The 15,000-nt window shown below is 52.2% G+C and overlaps 3 protein-coding genes across 7 annotated transcripts in view; 2 read left to right on the top strand and 1 right to left on the bottom strand.

Annotated features, from left to right (window-relative positions):
• Positions 1–7,558, top strand: part of ninl (ninein-like) — a 24,950-nt gene extending 17,392 nt beyond the window's left edge. The window contains exons 20-31 of one of the 3 annotated variants that reach the window (XM_087849882.1): positions 920–2,221; positions 2,693–2,797; positions 3,024–3,093; positions 3,326–3,493; positions 3,640–3,756; positions 3,840–3,953; positions 4,170–4,316; positions 4,401–4,550; positions 4,624–4,737; positions 5,947–6,141; positions 6,256–6,369; positions 6,445–7,554. In XM_087849882.1, the coding sequence (XP_087706008.1) occupies positions 920–2,221; positions 2,693–2,797; positions 3,024–3,093; positions 3,326–3,493; positions 3,640–3,756; positions 3,840–3,953; positions 4,170–4,316; positions 4,401–4,550; positions 4,624–4,737; positions 5,947–6,141; positions 6,256–6,369; positions 6,445–6,636 (2,788 nt within the window). In that variant the 3' untranslated portion in view covers positions 6,637–7,554. Of the gene's footprint in view, positions 1–919; positions 2,222–2,692; positions 2,798–3,023; positions 3,094–3,325; positions 3,494–3,639; positions 3,757–3,839; positions 3,954–4,169; positions 4,317–4,400; positions 4,551–4,623; positions 4,738–5,946; positions 6,142–6,255; positions 6,370–6,444 lie in introns of all 3 variants that reach the window. The other 2 variants (XM_087849883.1, XM_087849884.1) reach the window with 2 other exon arrangements.
• Positions 7,559–7,780: 222 nt separating this feature from the next.
• On the bottom strand, positions 7,781–10,674 carry gins1 (GINS complex subunit 1 (Psf1 homolog)). Its single transcript, XM_087849888.1, has 7 exons — positions 10,080–10,674; positions 9,472–9,536; positions 8,677–8,775; positions 8,506–8,596; positions 8,206–8,322; positions 8,061–8,135; positions 7,781–7,970 (listed from the first exon to the last, which is right to left on the bottom strand). The coding sequence occupies exons 1-7, from the start codon at positions 10,152–10,154 to the stop codon at positions 7,902–7,904; spliced, it is 591 nt and encodes a 196-aa protein (XP_087706014.1). The 5' UTR covers positions 10,155–10,674; the 3' UTR covers positions 7,781–7,901.
• The window catches only part of abhd12 (abhydrolase domain containing 12, lysophospholipase), a 10,948-nt gene continuing 6,233 nt past the window's right edge, over positions 10,286–15,000 (top strand). The window contains exons 1-4 of one of the 3 annotated variants that reach the window (XM_087849885.1): positions 10,286–10,416; positions 11,336–11,510; positions 14,209–14,330; positions 14,970–15,000. The exon at positions 14,970–15,000 is cut by the window's right edge and continues 75 nt beyond it. In XM_087849885.1, the coding sequence (XP_087706011.1) occupies positions 11,338–11,510; positions 14,209–14,330; positions 14,970–15,000 (326 nt within the window). In that variant the 5' untranslated portion in view covers positions 10,286–10,416; positions 11,336–11,337. The other 2 variants (XM_087849887.1, XM_087849886.1) reach the window with 2 other exon arrangements.

The raw sequence follows: 15,000 nt of genomic DNA on the forward strand, positions 1-15,000 counted from the left end.
GACCCGACGATGTTTGCATGAACACGCTTTTCTCTTTATTGACCACTTTTCACACACGGTTGCTGTACGCACACAGCCGGCTGTAGCTTTGCAGCTCACAGCCCGACACACACCAACAACAGCAGAGAGAGCGCAGACGTAAAGGCAGCGCGGCGTGATTGCGGGTGCCGCTCAGGTGCGTCCGCCTCCCCTGCAGCGGTGCTGCAGACCACGCCCCACCGCACACATTAACCAGGTAAAATACATATTTAGGCAGAATTTTGCAAATATCTGGTGGCTCACAACAGTTTTTGTTTGCTGGATCATTTTAGTTCAGCTTTCCTTTTGTTATATTTCTTTAAGAGTTCAAAATGTGTTCATTACATAAATAAATGTAATTTTCTCTGCAGCACTTCATGGAGTTCATAAGCAACACACCTTAGTTGTTGTGGATTCTTTTAAAAAGCAGTTAAAAACTTTTCAAACAAGCCTTTTGTTGATCTACGTATTTTATATTCTTCACATTATTTACATTTGATCTTTTACATTGTGTATAATGTCTGTTGATTGTTTATTTTAATATTTGTGTACAGCGCTTTGTGACTGCCTGTCTGTGAAAAGTGCTTAATAAATAAACTTTACTTACTTACTTTAGTTGTTCACACAAAGCATAAAGGTAAAAACAGTATATACAGTTATCTTCATTTTAGATGTCAAAAAGTGTTTGCGGCTCCCAGAGTTTTCTTTTGCGTGGAAACCGGCTCCAAACGGCTCTTTGGGTGTTAAAGGTTGCAGACCCCTGGCTTAGGTGCTCTGAGTTCCTGTTTTTTCAAAATAAAATGAACCGACACGTTTCTATAGGAACGTTGTTGTTGTTGTTGTTGTTGTTGGTGCATGTTGAATTGTGGACGCTTGGCTGGTTTTGCGTCTCCTGGAGCAGGGAGGAGTCAGAGCAGCAGCTCGCTCAGATGAAGATGCAGCACGGTGAAGCTCAGCGCCGCCTCCTGCACCAGCTCCACCAGGAACGCCGGCGGCTGCAGGAGCAGAGAGGATTCTGGGAGAGGAGGCTCGTGCAGGCGGAGCAGGAGAAACTGTGCAGTGAGGAGCGAGCCCGGGAAGAGAAGAGGAGCACGGAGGAACGGCAAGAGGAAGAGGTCCGGCTCCTGAAAGAGCAAGTCTCCGGTTTGCAGGATGTCCTGCGGGCGTCCAGCCAATCAGAGGCCAATTTGAAGGAGGAGCTGGAGGCGTCTTACAGGCGGAGCGGGGAGCTGGAGGCTCGGCTGGAGGAGGCCTGCGCGCAGCTGGAGGAGAGCATCGCCTTCTTGGAGTCTCAGGAGCTTCTGAACAAACGCCTGGCCTCGGAGAAGAGCTCGGCGGAGGCGGAGCTGCTGCTAGCGAGGAGCAGGGAGGAGGAGTTTCAGGTCCAGGTGTCCCACACGAAGGCTGAGCTGGAGGAGCTGCAGGCTGCGTCCACCTGCCTCCTGCGGGACAGAGAGGAGGCGGCAGGAAGCTGCAGCCGGCTCTCCTGCACCGTCGCCCAGCAACAGGCTCAGCTCCGAGCCCGCGAGCACACGGTCTCCTCCCTCAGGGCGGAGCTGGAGAACCTGCAGGAGGCGCTCAGGAGCAAAGCTGAGTCCGTTTCCAGACTCGCGGCCGAACTGGACTCTCTGAAGACGGACCGCGCCCGGCTGATCCAGGACCTGAAGGAGCAGGCCATGGCCGTGGACCACCTGCAGCTGCAGCTGGACGGCGTCTCCGAGGAGCTGCACCGGAGGAGGAGCGGCGAGGAGACCCTGCAGGAGGCTCTGGAGCAGGAGCAGAGCCGGACCTCGCTGCTGCGGTCCAGCCTGGCGGAGGAGAAGGAGGAGGTGTGGCGTCTGAGCCAGGAGAACGGGACCTACATCCGGCTCACCGACCAGCTCTCCACCCAGATCGTGGAGATGGAGGAGGAGATCTCTTCTCTCAGAGACCACCTCCGAGACCTCAGCTCCCAGCTCAACGACACCGCCGACCTCGTCCTGGAGCTCCGCAAGCAGCTCAACGCCAAGACGGGTCAGGTCGAGCCGGCGAGCAGCGAGCAGCTCCTGCAGCTGCAGACCGCTCTGCGGGACTCCGAGAGCCGGCAGAGGACGGCGGAGGAAGACTTGGAGAGGGAGAAGAAGAAGATGACGAAGCAGCTGCTGGAGCTGGAGGAGCTGGTTCTGGCTCTGGAGGAGCTGGTGGAGCCGGCCGGTGCACGCAGGTTTGTGGAGCATGAGCCGGACCGGAGACTAACCTCCGTCTGCCTGACCCACAATGCACTGCTGCAGACTGACCCTTCACCCCATCGCTAACCGAATGACATCATCTAAATGCATGAAAATACTTATCACTGACTCCGCCCTCCTCCTGTCCTTTTGTCTTTCCTTAAATTCTTTCTTCATAATTCAAGTCTGTTCTGATTGACGACGATGATGATGATGATGATGCGTGGAGCCTCTGTGCTCTCGGTTTGTGAAACCAGACGAAGCCCCGCCCACCTGTGCAGGTGCTTCCTCTGGTTTCTGAGCCGCCTCCTCCGACCGCAGCGCGTTTGCAGATCAGCTGATCCGTTTGTGCATCGCTTTATGAATGTAGCGCGTGTTCACAGCGCTGGCTGAGCTGCTGTCCAATCACGACGCTGCGTTTGTCTGAGGTGCAGAGCGCGGTTCTGATTCTGTGTTTTGGGCCGCAGGACTCAGCTGGAGGAGGTCCGATCAGAGAACGCAGCGCTCCAGGAGAGACTCGGCGCCCTGCAGCAGGAAGTCCGCAAGATGGAGGACGAGGTTACCAAGAAGAGGTGAGCGCTGCTGCTGCAGCTGCAGCTCACGCCTGAGGCTGCGCAGGTGTGCAGGCAGAACCTGCTGTCATCTGATTGGCTAAAGGTGACGATGGGCCGTGATGAGCTCTACCCGGTTCACTGTCCTCTGGTCTCAGCGCAGGATCGACATCCTTCTCATGTTGTCGCCCTTTAATGTTAAATGTGATGCTGCAGAGCCACATGACGGCGTCTTCTCCTCCTGCAGGAGGAAACTGGAGGAGATGGAGCGAGAACACGAGAGAAGCAGAGAAGAAGAAGAGCGGCTGCACAGAGAGGTGAGCGCTGACCAGACTCCACTGAAATATCTGCTGATTTAAGGTGTTTGTGACGCGTCTGCACTCAGATTCCTCCTGATTTCACAAACACGTTTGTCTGTGTCGCTCATGGTTTAGTACTTTAAATGTAATCCGATTACACTGATTCTCCGAACCAGGATGTGTCTGGTTCAGGTTTTAGAAATCCAGATGATGATGATGATGATGATGATGATGATGATGATGTGTGCAGAACTCCAGATATCGTGAGGAGGTTCTGGACCTGAGCAGCAGGAACCTGCAGCTGAGCACCGACAACGCTGAGCTCAGCACCCGTCTCCGTGGAGACCAGGAATCAGTCCGTATGCTGCACGAGCGCCTAGCGACGGTTTCTAAGGAGCAGGAGGAGGAGCATGTGGCGGTAAGCTGAGCGTCGATGATGCTCACACTCGTTGCTTTTGTTTTTTCTTCACTCGTTTCACTTTAGATTTTACCGGTGGCGAGGTGTCGTCACTCGGCTACGGCAGCGCGGAGACCCCAGGGTGTGAACGGTTTCTGCTGTTTCAGGTGCGGCAGCTGCAGGACGCAGCGCTGCAGCACGAGCGGGAGAAGCTGCAGCTGCAGGCGTCCTGGACACAGGAGAAGCAGCTGCTGGAGGCGGAGCTTAGCGCCTCCAAGGAGAAGGTAGGAGGTTCTGAATTAAAACTGTGCAGGATCCCAGCTCAGAGGTCAACAAGGACACTCACCTCGCTGTGCGTTATTCTCAGCTGGAGCGCCAGCCGGTGCTGGAGGCGGAGCTCAGCGCCGTGACTCTGAAGCTGCGATGGGTGGAGGAGGACAAGGCCAAGCTGCTGAGAGACGCCGATGAGCGAAATACAAAGGTCGATATCGCAGACGTTAAATGTGAAAAACAAGGAAACGAACAGCTGCAGCTTTAACGCAGGGCAGGTTTAACCCTCAGGGTCAAAGGTCAGGCCGCGTCACGCTCTTTCAGCCATGCGTGAAGGCGTTTGGACGAGGTCGTCGAGCGGACGTTAGTGTTAGCCAGCTTTAAGCCTCAGTCTGTGTCACGTGATCACAGACCTTTTTTTCTTCAGGTGGAGAAGCTGCAGCAGAGCGTGCTGTCTCTGGAGGCGGAGGCGGAGCTCCTTCGCTCTCAGCTTGCCGCCATCAGTCAGGAGAAACTCAGCCACGCCCAGGATGTGACGGAGCTACAGAGGAAGTTGCAGGAGGCTCAGAGCAGGGTGAGACCGCCACCTCTGACATCGCCACGGTGACTATGACTGGACTGCGGCCCCAGCGTTCTGATTGGCTGCTTCCTGTTTCAGGTGGAGGAGTTGGAGGCCGGTGTCAGGAAGCTGATGAGGGAGAAGGAGGAGCTCCGACAGGCGCTGCAGGAGCAGGAGGAGCAGGCCTCTGTCACTCTGCAGGACGAGACCTGCAAACTGAGAGTCCAGAACCAGGAGCTCCAACACCAGGTACTGTCCAGGTGCAGCTGGGGGGCGGGGTCTGCTCAAGATTCTTAAAGCTGATTGGTCGATGTTTGCTCAGCTCTCGGAGCTGCAGGTGGAAAATGTGAAGGTCCACAAACTGAGCAAGGAGCAGAAGGAGCTGAAGAGCAGACTGAGTGAGGCGGAGGAGGCCCGGATCCAGGCCCAGGACCAGGTCTGTGCCCCGGATCAGGACTGCAGGGCGTCCAATCAGATAAGAGTTTTATCAACAGGAACTGCAGCGAGTCTTTGACTGATTCGAAACCAATTTGTTTCCGTACAAATTCTTTCAATGCTTCGTCATCATGGAAACGTTTGCAACTAAAACCAGGCCTGCAGTAAAATTCAATTCAATTTTATTTATACAGCACAAAATCACAACAAAAGTCGCCTCAAGGCGCTTCATAGATACAGAGAAAACCCAACAATCATATGACCCCCTATGAGCAGCACTTTGGCGATAGTGGGAAGGAAAAACTCCCTTTTAACAGGAAGAAACCTCCAGCAGAACCAGGCTCAGGGAGGGGCGGGGCCATCTGCTGTGATTGGTTGGGGTGAGAGAAGGAAGACAGGATAAAGACATGCTGTGGAAGAGAGACAGAGGTTAATAACAGATATGATTCAATACAGAGAGGTCTGTTAATACATAGTGAGTGAGAAAGGTGACTGGAAAGGAAAAACTCAATGCATCATGGGAATCCCCGGCAGCCTACGTCTATTGCAGCATAACTAAGGGAGGACTCAGGGTCACCTGGTCCAGCCCTAACTATTTATTTAAAAGGTTTTAATTAAACCTCTAAGCAGATAAGCTACTCAGAAACACCACTGTGTGTTTGAGCAGGAACAGGAAGTGATACTCTACCACAGAGCGAGCGAACACCAAGCTCATTCAGCCCAGTGTGAAACACAAAGAGGCGGAGCCATTACCGACTCACTGAGCTCAGGTAGAATGAAAGAAACAGCTGCTCGAGTCCTTCATCAAACTGTGACGTGAAGTAAAGCTCCGCCCACCGCTGCACACACAAATCTGCAGATGATCGGGGGCGTGTTTAAAACGCTCATGGGGGCGTGTGGCGTACCACGCCATATTTATTTTCAAGGCTTTCTGAACAGTTTTCAGGTTGAGAGTGAAATGTTTGTTACATTTCATTAAAAATATAAAAATAAACTGACGGTGGTCGGGTCGGTCGACGCCATCATAACATCAGAAACACTTCAGAACGCGGACACGCCCGCTGTTGTCCATCGCAGACACGGTGTACGTCCTTAAAGGCGCACACATACACGCCGTATGAGTATTTGGACGCTGCGAGGACAAAAACGATTGGTCACTAAAGCTCTGATGTCTGATCGGCGGCCATGTTTAAAACTGTCGTCTGTGCAGGCGGTGCGAGCAGACGCCGCCCTCAGCGTGGCGCAGGCGCAGCACCTGCGGCAGCAGCAGGAGGACAACAGCTGCAGGGAGCGGGCGGAGGTGCTGCAGGCGCGGCTGGTGGAGGAGCAGAGGAGGAGTCTGCAGCTGGAGGAGGAGCTGAGGCAGCAGGAGCAGAAGAGCAGCTCTCAGATCAGCACGAAGCAGGTGGGTCAGAGGTCAGAGGTCACCCTCTTATGAGGAGAATGATGACGACCGCCGCCCGCAGCAGCGGCGGGCCGTCCCTCTCACTGTCACTTCCTGTGTGTGTGTGGCGTTCAGGATCAGTACGAGAAGGCGATGGCGGCGCTGCAGCAGAGGGCGGAGGACGTGGAAACCAAACTGAAGGCGGTCCGTCTGCTCCTGCAGGAAAAGGTGGAGCAGCTTAAAGAGCAGGTGAGCGTTGGCGCCGCTTCTCCGCCATCCACAAACGTCCGGTCGAACTTTGACCCGTTGCCGTTTTTCCCACAGCTGGCGAGGAACGCCAAGTCGAGCGCACTGCTGAAGGACCTGTACGTGGAGAACTCGCAGCTGATGAAGGCGCTGCAGGTCACCGAGCAGCGGCAGAAACGCGCCGAGAAGAAGAACTTCCTGCTGGAGGAGAAGGTCGGCGCGCTCAACAAGCTGCTGAGGGACATCGTCCCTGCATCGCTCGCCACATAACCATGGCAGCGCAGAGCAGAAGGCCCCAGCGGGAGGGGGCGGGGCCTCACCTGTGTGAAGCAGGTGGATGTCTGGAGCACACGCGTTCGGTGTGTCAGTATTATCTTTGTTTATAATGAAACTTTTTATTTTTGCGTCATTGAAATAAAGTTTTAATGTCTGTGACTCCGCCTCCTCCAGCTGATTCACTTCCTGTCACACAGCAAATCGCTGGTTTATCTCAAACGATCAACACTGACAGTCTGCGGTGTCAAACATGCAGCGTGGGGACCAGAACCGGCCGCCTCAGCGCCTTGAGGCGACTTTTGTTGTGATTTGGCGCCCGATGCTGTAGAAATAAAACTGAATGGTCCGGTGTGAGCTGTGAGGAGCGCCGGCCGATGTTTGGAGTGGCAGAAAGCCACGAGGACGCGACGGTCACGGCGTTAAAGCTTCGGAGCTCTGCTGTCTTATCTTTGTCATCTTACCTTTATCTTTTTAATCAGACGTCCCGGCGACGCCGAGCGTCTGCAGCCAATCACCGCAGCGATAAACTCGATCAGCTGAACCTGAACATCAACATTTTATTTGATTTCAAAGAATGATTACAGGTAACGCTTCCACACCTGTGCTGACGTGCACTCACTGGCCAACGTCATGATGTCATATCCACATGGACCAGAGTCTGAGGAAAACTTTCCCCTTGTTGAATCTGAGACGCTCTGGAGGAAATGGGGCTCCGCCCACTCTGAAGTGTCCATGATGGTATACGCCTGCTAATCCGGTCTTTAAGTGATGCATATGAACTCTGGGTCCAAACTGTTTATTAAGGCTGTTGTGTTTTTAACATGTTTAAATGTTTTGTATCTTGTTCTGTTTAATTCCAACAAGCCCCTAAAACAGTCAGTGATCGCTGTCGGCCTGTTTTTATCACCACTGTTCATTTTAAAGCTCAGTTTTAAACCCTTGTAATGTAGCTACAGCCCAGCAGCAGTATGTTAATGACTAACCTCGTGTTGTGGATGGATTATCTCAGTTGTTCTCCTGGATGAAGTTTGGTGCGTTTACAGCATCCTGCCATGTGACTGTGTTTGTCTCTAACCATCAGGAACCTTCACGTAAACTTTTATACAGTGGAAAGAAGTCAGCGTTCATCCTGCAGCTTCACTGTGAGCTTTTAAATAAAGTAGGCGGAGCTTGAAAAAACAATTTATTATCACATCAGAAGAAGAGCCCAGAATAAAGGTGAGTGCAGGTGTTTTCCAGCTGCTGAAACATCTGCAGCGTCAGGACACCACATGCTCCAGGACGCCCTGACGAATCAGCTGCTCACATTTCCACCGCGGCAGGAAGTGCTGAGGACAGAGGAGACGTTACCATGACAACTTGAAACATTTCACATGTTTTTAAACAGAAGAAGAAGAAGAGCGGCATCCCGTCCTCACCTGGCTGTTCTTCTTCAGCAGGATCACCGTGCCGTCGTCAATCTCGAACTCGCCGTGGTCCTTCAGACACCTCACCTGAAAAAGATGTCGGCGTCAGTGCTACGAGGTCGTGCTGCAGCTAAAGGTCAAAGGTCAAATGTCTCACCTCGATGTAGAGGCTCTTTGGAGGCTTCATGTCCTGCGTGATGTCCAGGCCCTCATCGCCCCCCAGAGAGCGCATGAAGGAGGCCAGAGACTTCTTATACTGACTGAACCACTGCAGCTGAAACACACACACACACACACACACACACACACACACAGCTACAGCTCTGCTGCCTCTTTCACAATAAAAGCCTCCCCTGAAGTGAATTACTCAGGCTTTTAAAGTGAAAGTTTACAACAGCCAATAAAAAGAGCATCAGCATCACCTGAGAGAAAACACAGGAAGTGATGTCACACTCACCTCCTCTGCACACATGTGGAAGCGCACATTGGCGGGCAGCACGCTGCCGTACTCCCAGCGCAGCGCTCTGATCCTCAGCAGCCGGTCGTACCTGCGACAAAGATCAGTAAAGGTCATTGAGGAGAACGGTGAGGCAGAGAGAGGCGGTCACATGACTGCAGGTGTGGTTACAGGTAGGCGGTGACGCAGCGCTGGTTCCTCAGCAGGCAGCAGTGGCGCAGTTTGATGGAGGGAATCAGTTCGGCGTGACCTTCGCTCTTCGCCTCGTTCCTGAAACACACGAACATCAGCCGATCAGTGATGCCGTCAGTCGCACCTGCCTGTGCGACACTCAGGTGCCAGAGAGGATGCTGGACGGGGTCGCGCTGAGCAGTTTGGGGTGGGCGGGGCCTTCATGACACTCTGAACCAGCACTCAGGTGGTGTTCCTCCTTTTTAGGAGGTCTGGAGGATGTGCTCCAGCTTCAGGAGAATCAAACTCCTCAGCCTCCTGAGCCTGGTTCTGCTGGAGGATTCTTCCTGTTAAAAGGGAGTTTTTTCTCTCCACTGTTGCCAAAGTGGCTGATCGAAGGCTGACTGTTGGGGTTTCTCTGTGTTACTGTAGGGTCTTTACCTGAGGCAACTGTTGTTGGAAATTTGTTGCTGTACAAATACAATTTTATTTAATTCATGAGATAAAATTTTCATTGCATTCAGTATTATTTATTACTTTTATTGTAACATTACCTGTAGCTGGTTTTGGACCCAGTATCATTATTTTAAACTGAAACTGAGGCCCAAAGCTTCACATGGCTTCATGTTTATTTGATACGGATTTCATGGGTTTTAAAACCTGCTATGAGAGGGAGGAGCGGGGTCACGGGAAGTGTAATCTGGCCATGGTCAGGTTAACAGAAACCTGGATCCAAACCCTCAGACCCTGGGAAACCTGAGGAAACCTGGACAGATCAGCCTGCTGTGGACTCACACGTCACTCTGGTTCTGCTCGTAAAGCGCCTCCATCTCCTGCAGCACCTGTCGCAGTCCATCCTCCTGAAACGCAGAAACCAAACCAGTTGTGAGTGAGGCTCAGTGACCTGATGGAGCAGCTCCTGGTGGAGGCACAGACCTCCACAAAGCACCACTGACTTGTTATTACTCTGCACACGAGTTTGACAGCACTTTGATAATTCAGCACATGCAGGAAATGATTCACCACGAAGAGCCCAACATAACTAGATATTAACTGTGTGCTGCTGGCTGCACATCGGTGTCGTTAAAACAGCCGACGTGTAATGCAGTGCCCGTTATGTGTAAACATGTTTAGATGAGATCTCTAAGACGCGCGTAATTCTGTCCAACAGAGTCCGTTTTCTTAAATCCCCCTCATTGGTCTGTTGGTCAGTATTTGAATCATCCGACCTGAGCCGAAGTTTAGTCCTGTGTCTGCACTGACTGAGGATGTGTTTGCGATGCCTCACAGACCGATTATTCTGCTCTGGGCAGCAGCTAAATATTAAAATATCAGGTTTGTGAATGGAGTCCGCTGCCTCTGAAAACCGGGTGAAGCCCTGGGTCTTCGCCGGGATCACTCACGTTAAACGCGGGCAGCTGTCCGTCGCTCATGCGGTGCAGCTCTCTGATCAGCTCGATGGCTTTTTCGCAGAACATCGTGGCACCTCAAAAACGAGCAAACCGAGCAGAATCCCGGCTAATCTCTCCGTTGGGCCGCGACGCGCTCCTACTTCACCGGGCGGCTCACGTTCGCGGTAAAAGCAATGTTTTGATCACGTGACCGTTCCAGGCACAGCTCCGGAAGCCGCGTTGGGTCAAACCTCAGACTCCGCGACACGAAGCGGGCAGCTGCGATTCCTAAAAGCTCGGGAAGAGTCGGAGATGCGGTGAAGCGGCTTCATTTGAGCCCAACTCAGAGGTGAGACAGAGCCGTGCTAGTGCTGGTGTCGCCGTGGGCGGGAAAGCCGTCATTTACCGTCAGATCTCAGTCCTATCCCGTAGCGTGACTTCCGGTAAGCGCAGCGGCTAAAAATAAAGCCGTCAGCCCGACAGGAGCCTCTGACAACGGGGAACGGGACGAGCCGGACTCACTGGCTGTGTGAGTTCATAAAGCCGCCTTTAACGCACTTTCCGCCGCTCCTTCTTGGGTTAGCGTCACCGCGTTCAAGCTCCACCGGAAAAACGAGCTCTCTGCAGCAAAATCCCTCAAAAATAAGTCAAAACTTCTGGGGTGATCGTGGGTTTCATCCACGCTTCCAATCAAATACACATCACTCCAGCTGCTTATCAGGAAATTACTTAATTAATTACTATTTGATACTCAGTGTCCTGATGTCGATTCATGAATGTTTTCGTTTGTGATTTTTGGCTGTGTGGTGTGTATTGGAAAGAAATACAATGAATAAATCACGATAGAAGCTGCTTAAATATTCCAACACAGAGATCACAGCTTCTCACGCTTCACTTTGGTCACGTCGTTCTGGGCGTTTCTTGACTTTCCGAGCTGCCCCTGAAGGCCCGGTGTGCTTCCTTTTTTCTTCATTCTTTCTTTAATCCTCATAAACCGGTTTTGTTTTGATTGTCGTTGCTCCGACGCTCCCCGGAGGCCGTGGACGCGTCACTGTGCGCCCACGTGGTTGTGTTACCTGCGCTGCGGTTGGCTGCTGCAGATCTGCTTCAGATCAGCTGCTCTCTGCGGATCTCGGCGCAGGCACAGTGGGGACTCGGCTCCGTGCTCACCGGCTTTCAGCGCTCCGTCACCCGCACAGCAGCGGCCTCCTCCCCGCCGACGACGGGGGTATCCTCCGGTTAACATCCGCTTTCAATCACGTTTCCAGGCATGCGTAAGCGGACCAACTCGCAGACAGCGGAGCATGACAGCGGGACCACCGGCACTCTGCTGGACAGCGACCCGGACCTGAAGCAGCACACCGGCAGAGAAGCGGCGGGGCCCGCAGCAGGCGGCCGGCAGGGCCCGGGAGCGGACGGGAGCATGGCCAAACCGTTCCGGAGGTGAGAGGCGGGACAGGTGCTCGTGATGCTGAAGCATCGCGTTATTTAGATGAAAATCAGTGTGATGTGAAGTGAATTCAGTTTCATAGAAAAAATATTTGTTTTTGCTGCTTTTCCACTCAAGTTTATTCATTTAAGAAGAATCAGTGCTGAAGAGACAGTCAACAGTGATAAAGGTACAAATACACAATGATAAGCAGCTCACATGTAAAACAGAAATAAGAAGAAACAACAGTAAAATGGAAAGTTAAAAATTACACCTCGAATAAGAACATTTTATAGAAAATGCTTAAAAACGGAGTTGAATAAACAGCTTATTAAAAAACGTCACAGAGGAGACCAAAAGTGTCCGTCTGCGTGATCAGAGCGGGGTTGTCAGCTATTTCCTCAGCGTGCTGGGATTCTGATTGTGGGGCGGCATTTCTGGTCCGACTGGTTTCACTGACGCCGGCGAGCTGGTCAGACTGGAAGCTGCAGGTCGGACTGAATAAAGCAGCGCCTGAAGCTGCTCTTTGTTTACTGCAGCAGGAAACTTTACATCGAGATGCCAAAGATATTTACCTGCCACGCTCACGCTGTCACAACATCATCATCGTCACGTTTAGTTTAACTGAGTCGTCTCTGGTTACAGCCACAGGAAGTCAGCAGCTACAGCAGCTTCACTGAGAGACAAACAAACATGAAGCTGCTGTGATTCTGACGTTCTCTCTGTCAGGATGACGCTGACACTTCGTCGTCAGGTCGGCCTTCATCCTGACTTTATTGGTGAGTGTTCGGTCACAGCTCGCGGCTCAGAGCTTCGTAGGACCGCCTCCAGCAGCACATCACAGCTGGGGCTGAAGAAGGCTCTCAGGCTCCGCCTTCACAGCCGTCCTTTAATGAAGGAATTTAAAGAAAATGCTCCAAAAAAACAAAGTGTCAGACCCTGTTTAACCCCAGCTCGGCCTGTCAGGTCCACTCTTCTTCTTTGGTTTAATCCTGATTAGATCTCTGCAGCTGGCACGCCAGCAGGAGGTCACCTGAAGCACAGGTCAGGCCCGGTGCATCCTGGGACGTTGCTGCTGTCGTTTGGGCTGTTTGGTCACATTGAAACCTCAGATCTTCGTCACAGCGTTTTATTGACTTTACGGGGCAGAAAAATCCGACACGTTTAAATAAACGTTTAAAGGTTAAAATATTTTTGTCATCATTTGTTCTATAAAATGATTTTCAGCTGTTTTCAGGTCAATCGTTTCAAAACAAACATTAAAAACACGTTGAACTGTTTCTGATTGGTTTGCTTACGCAGACACACTTTATCTCCACGGTGACGTCACACACCTGTACAGCGTATTTTCATACACGGCGGCGGCTCGTTAAAGCGATGGAGCACCGGCGGCCTCGCGGTCAGTGCTTGGTCACTGCCACCGCGTCTGACCGACCTCACGCACAGGCGAGCGCTAAAATGGCACCTGTCACGTGATGACGTCAAACAAGAAGAGGAAGTGACACGGGATCCACCGTCTGAGCTCAGACGGCGACAGGAAGTGACCCTGCTGCTGCAGACGTGTGTTAAAGCTGTGGGTCACGGGTTTGAGTCCATGTGTCATCACTTCCTGCAGAATCAGCTTGTGAAAGAAGAAGTTCTCCTCCTGACGCCGAGTCAGCGTCTCGGCCTCAAACACAGGTGACCTTTGACCTCTGACACACTTTTAAGGGAGTCACTGTGAAACACGTGCAGGCGTTACAGCGGGAGTCCAGCTCGCCACGAACACAAGGATGCAGCTGTGGAGACACTTGACAGGAAGTGAGGAGGAGGTCCACGTTAAAGAGGCGGGGCTTCAGAAGCTGTTGGTAGATGAAAACATTGATTTCCTGCTTATGTTCATCATTACAGCCGATCAGACAAGAAGCTGTGTGTGTGTGTGTGCACGTGTGTGTGTGCACGTGCGTGCGTGCACGTGTGTGTGTGTGCACGTGTGTGTGTGCACGTGTGTGTGTGCACGTGCTGCTCTCAGGACAGCTGAAGGTCTGCAGACTCTCACTCATCAATGAATAATTCAGGTCTGCAGCTGCAGCGTCCTGTTACAGCAGCAATACCAACACAGCTGATCAGCTTATACACACACACACACACACACACACACACACACAGGGCTCAGATGTCACCTTCACATGTTGTCCTGGGAGAAAGCAGCTGCTTCCAAACTTGAATAAACTTTATTTAAACGGTGGACGTGAGCACGCGTTGCTCACACATGTTGTGTGCGTTATTTTCAGAGTTGTGTTTCTTGCAGCTTCCAGGGTTTCTTCATGTCTCGTGTCTTTGGCTCGATCGTTGTCAGATGCAGGTCGACGGGTGGACGCCGACATAAACGCCACAGAAACGTTCTGTTAATCACTGTGTTGTTAAAATCACCGGTCACATAATAACACAGAGATTATTGTGTATTTAATGTCAGCGGACGCTTCAGTTACCGTAACAGGACATTTTAATCATTGTTGGAGTCACAATAAAAACAAATGTACAGGAAGTTCAAACAGTCAGGTTTGTGTTCCCGTCACAAACTGAATGTCAACACTTGACGTGTCAGACGAGCTGCACGCCTGTCACACGTGTCACGCTGGACGTGTCACGTGTGGGTCATTCAGGATGTTTTTGTGTGTCCCAGTGAGTGGGCGGGGTTTAAATAAAGTTATTTTGAATGTCTGTGCTCAGGTTGGGTCTGGTGGGGAAGCTGAAGAGGGTGGTGTTGTGGCTGCTGCTCGTCTACGTCTCCATTCCCTTCATCATCAAGCTGTGTCCGTCCATCCAGGCCAAACTCGTCTTCCTCAACTTCGGTGAGTCAGCGCGTCCGGAATCGGCCAATCGGAGCGTCTGTGTGAGCAGTCCTGCTCTGGTCGAGGTCTCTTCCTGTTAAAGGGAGTTCTTCCTCCCCGCTGTCACCTGAGCTCCTGGGCTTCTCTTACCTGAGTGAATGACGAGTCTCGGTTAAAGAGCGTTCGTCGTCCAATCAGACGGCATCAAACAGTCCGTCTGACTCAGTGAAGTTTAGGAAACAAAGTGTTGGTCCGCTGATTGTCACAGACATCAGTCTGTCCACCTGCACAGGTGCACTGCAGAAGACGAAGTGCCACGCCCACATTTCTCCTTAAAAGGAAGGATGTGAAGGTGCAGCTCGACTGTCAACAGGGTTTCCTCGCGGTGATGGGGGGGGGGGGCTAAAACTAGCAGCGAGGCTCAGGTGGAACCCAGCAGAGGGAGGGGCCACCCACCCGTCTGTGGGGCCGCGTGACTTTAATAAATCACCACAGAAGGTTTATTTATTCCCAGGATCCTGATGGTGTGTGTGTGTGTCTGTGTGTGTGTGTGTCTGTGTGTCTGTGTGTCTGTGGGTGTGTGTCTGTGAGGCGAGGCACCCTGTGTGTCAGTGAGCAGTCATGTGATCAGTATGTGACCTTTGACCTCCTCCCCCTCAGTGAGGATGCCGTACTTCATCGACCTGAAGCG

Source organism: Neolamprologus brichardi, chromosome 13 (assembly GCF_056152115.1).
Source record: "Neolamprologus brichardi isolate AB-2024 chromosome 13, ASM5615211v1, whole genome shotgun sequence".
In the NCBI taxonomy this organism is placed as follows: Eukaryota; Metazoa; Chordata; class Actinopteri; order Cichliformes; family Cichlidae; genus Neolamprologus; species Neolamprologus brichardi.

What these genes read in the sequence shown, in the direction of transcription:
- gins1 (XM_087849888.1), bottom strand. Translation starts at nt 10,154, where the DNA reads ATGTTCTGCGAAAAAGCCATCGAGCTGATCAGAGAGCTGCACCGCATG. An exon ending in TCCACATGTGTGCAGAGGAG is followed by an intron (nt 8,323 to 8,505) that starts GTGAGTGTGACA and finishes TGTGTGTTTCAG; the next exon opens with CTGCAGTGGTTCAGTCAGTA. An exon ending in TGCTGAAGAAGAACAGCCAG is followed by an intron (nt 7,971 to 8,060) that starts GTGAGGACGGGA and finishes CTCTGTCCTCAG; the next exon opens with CACTTCCTGCCGCGGTGGAA.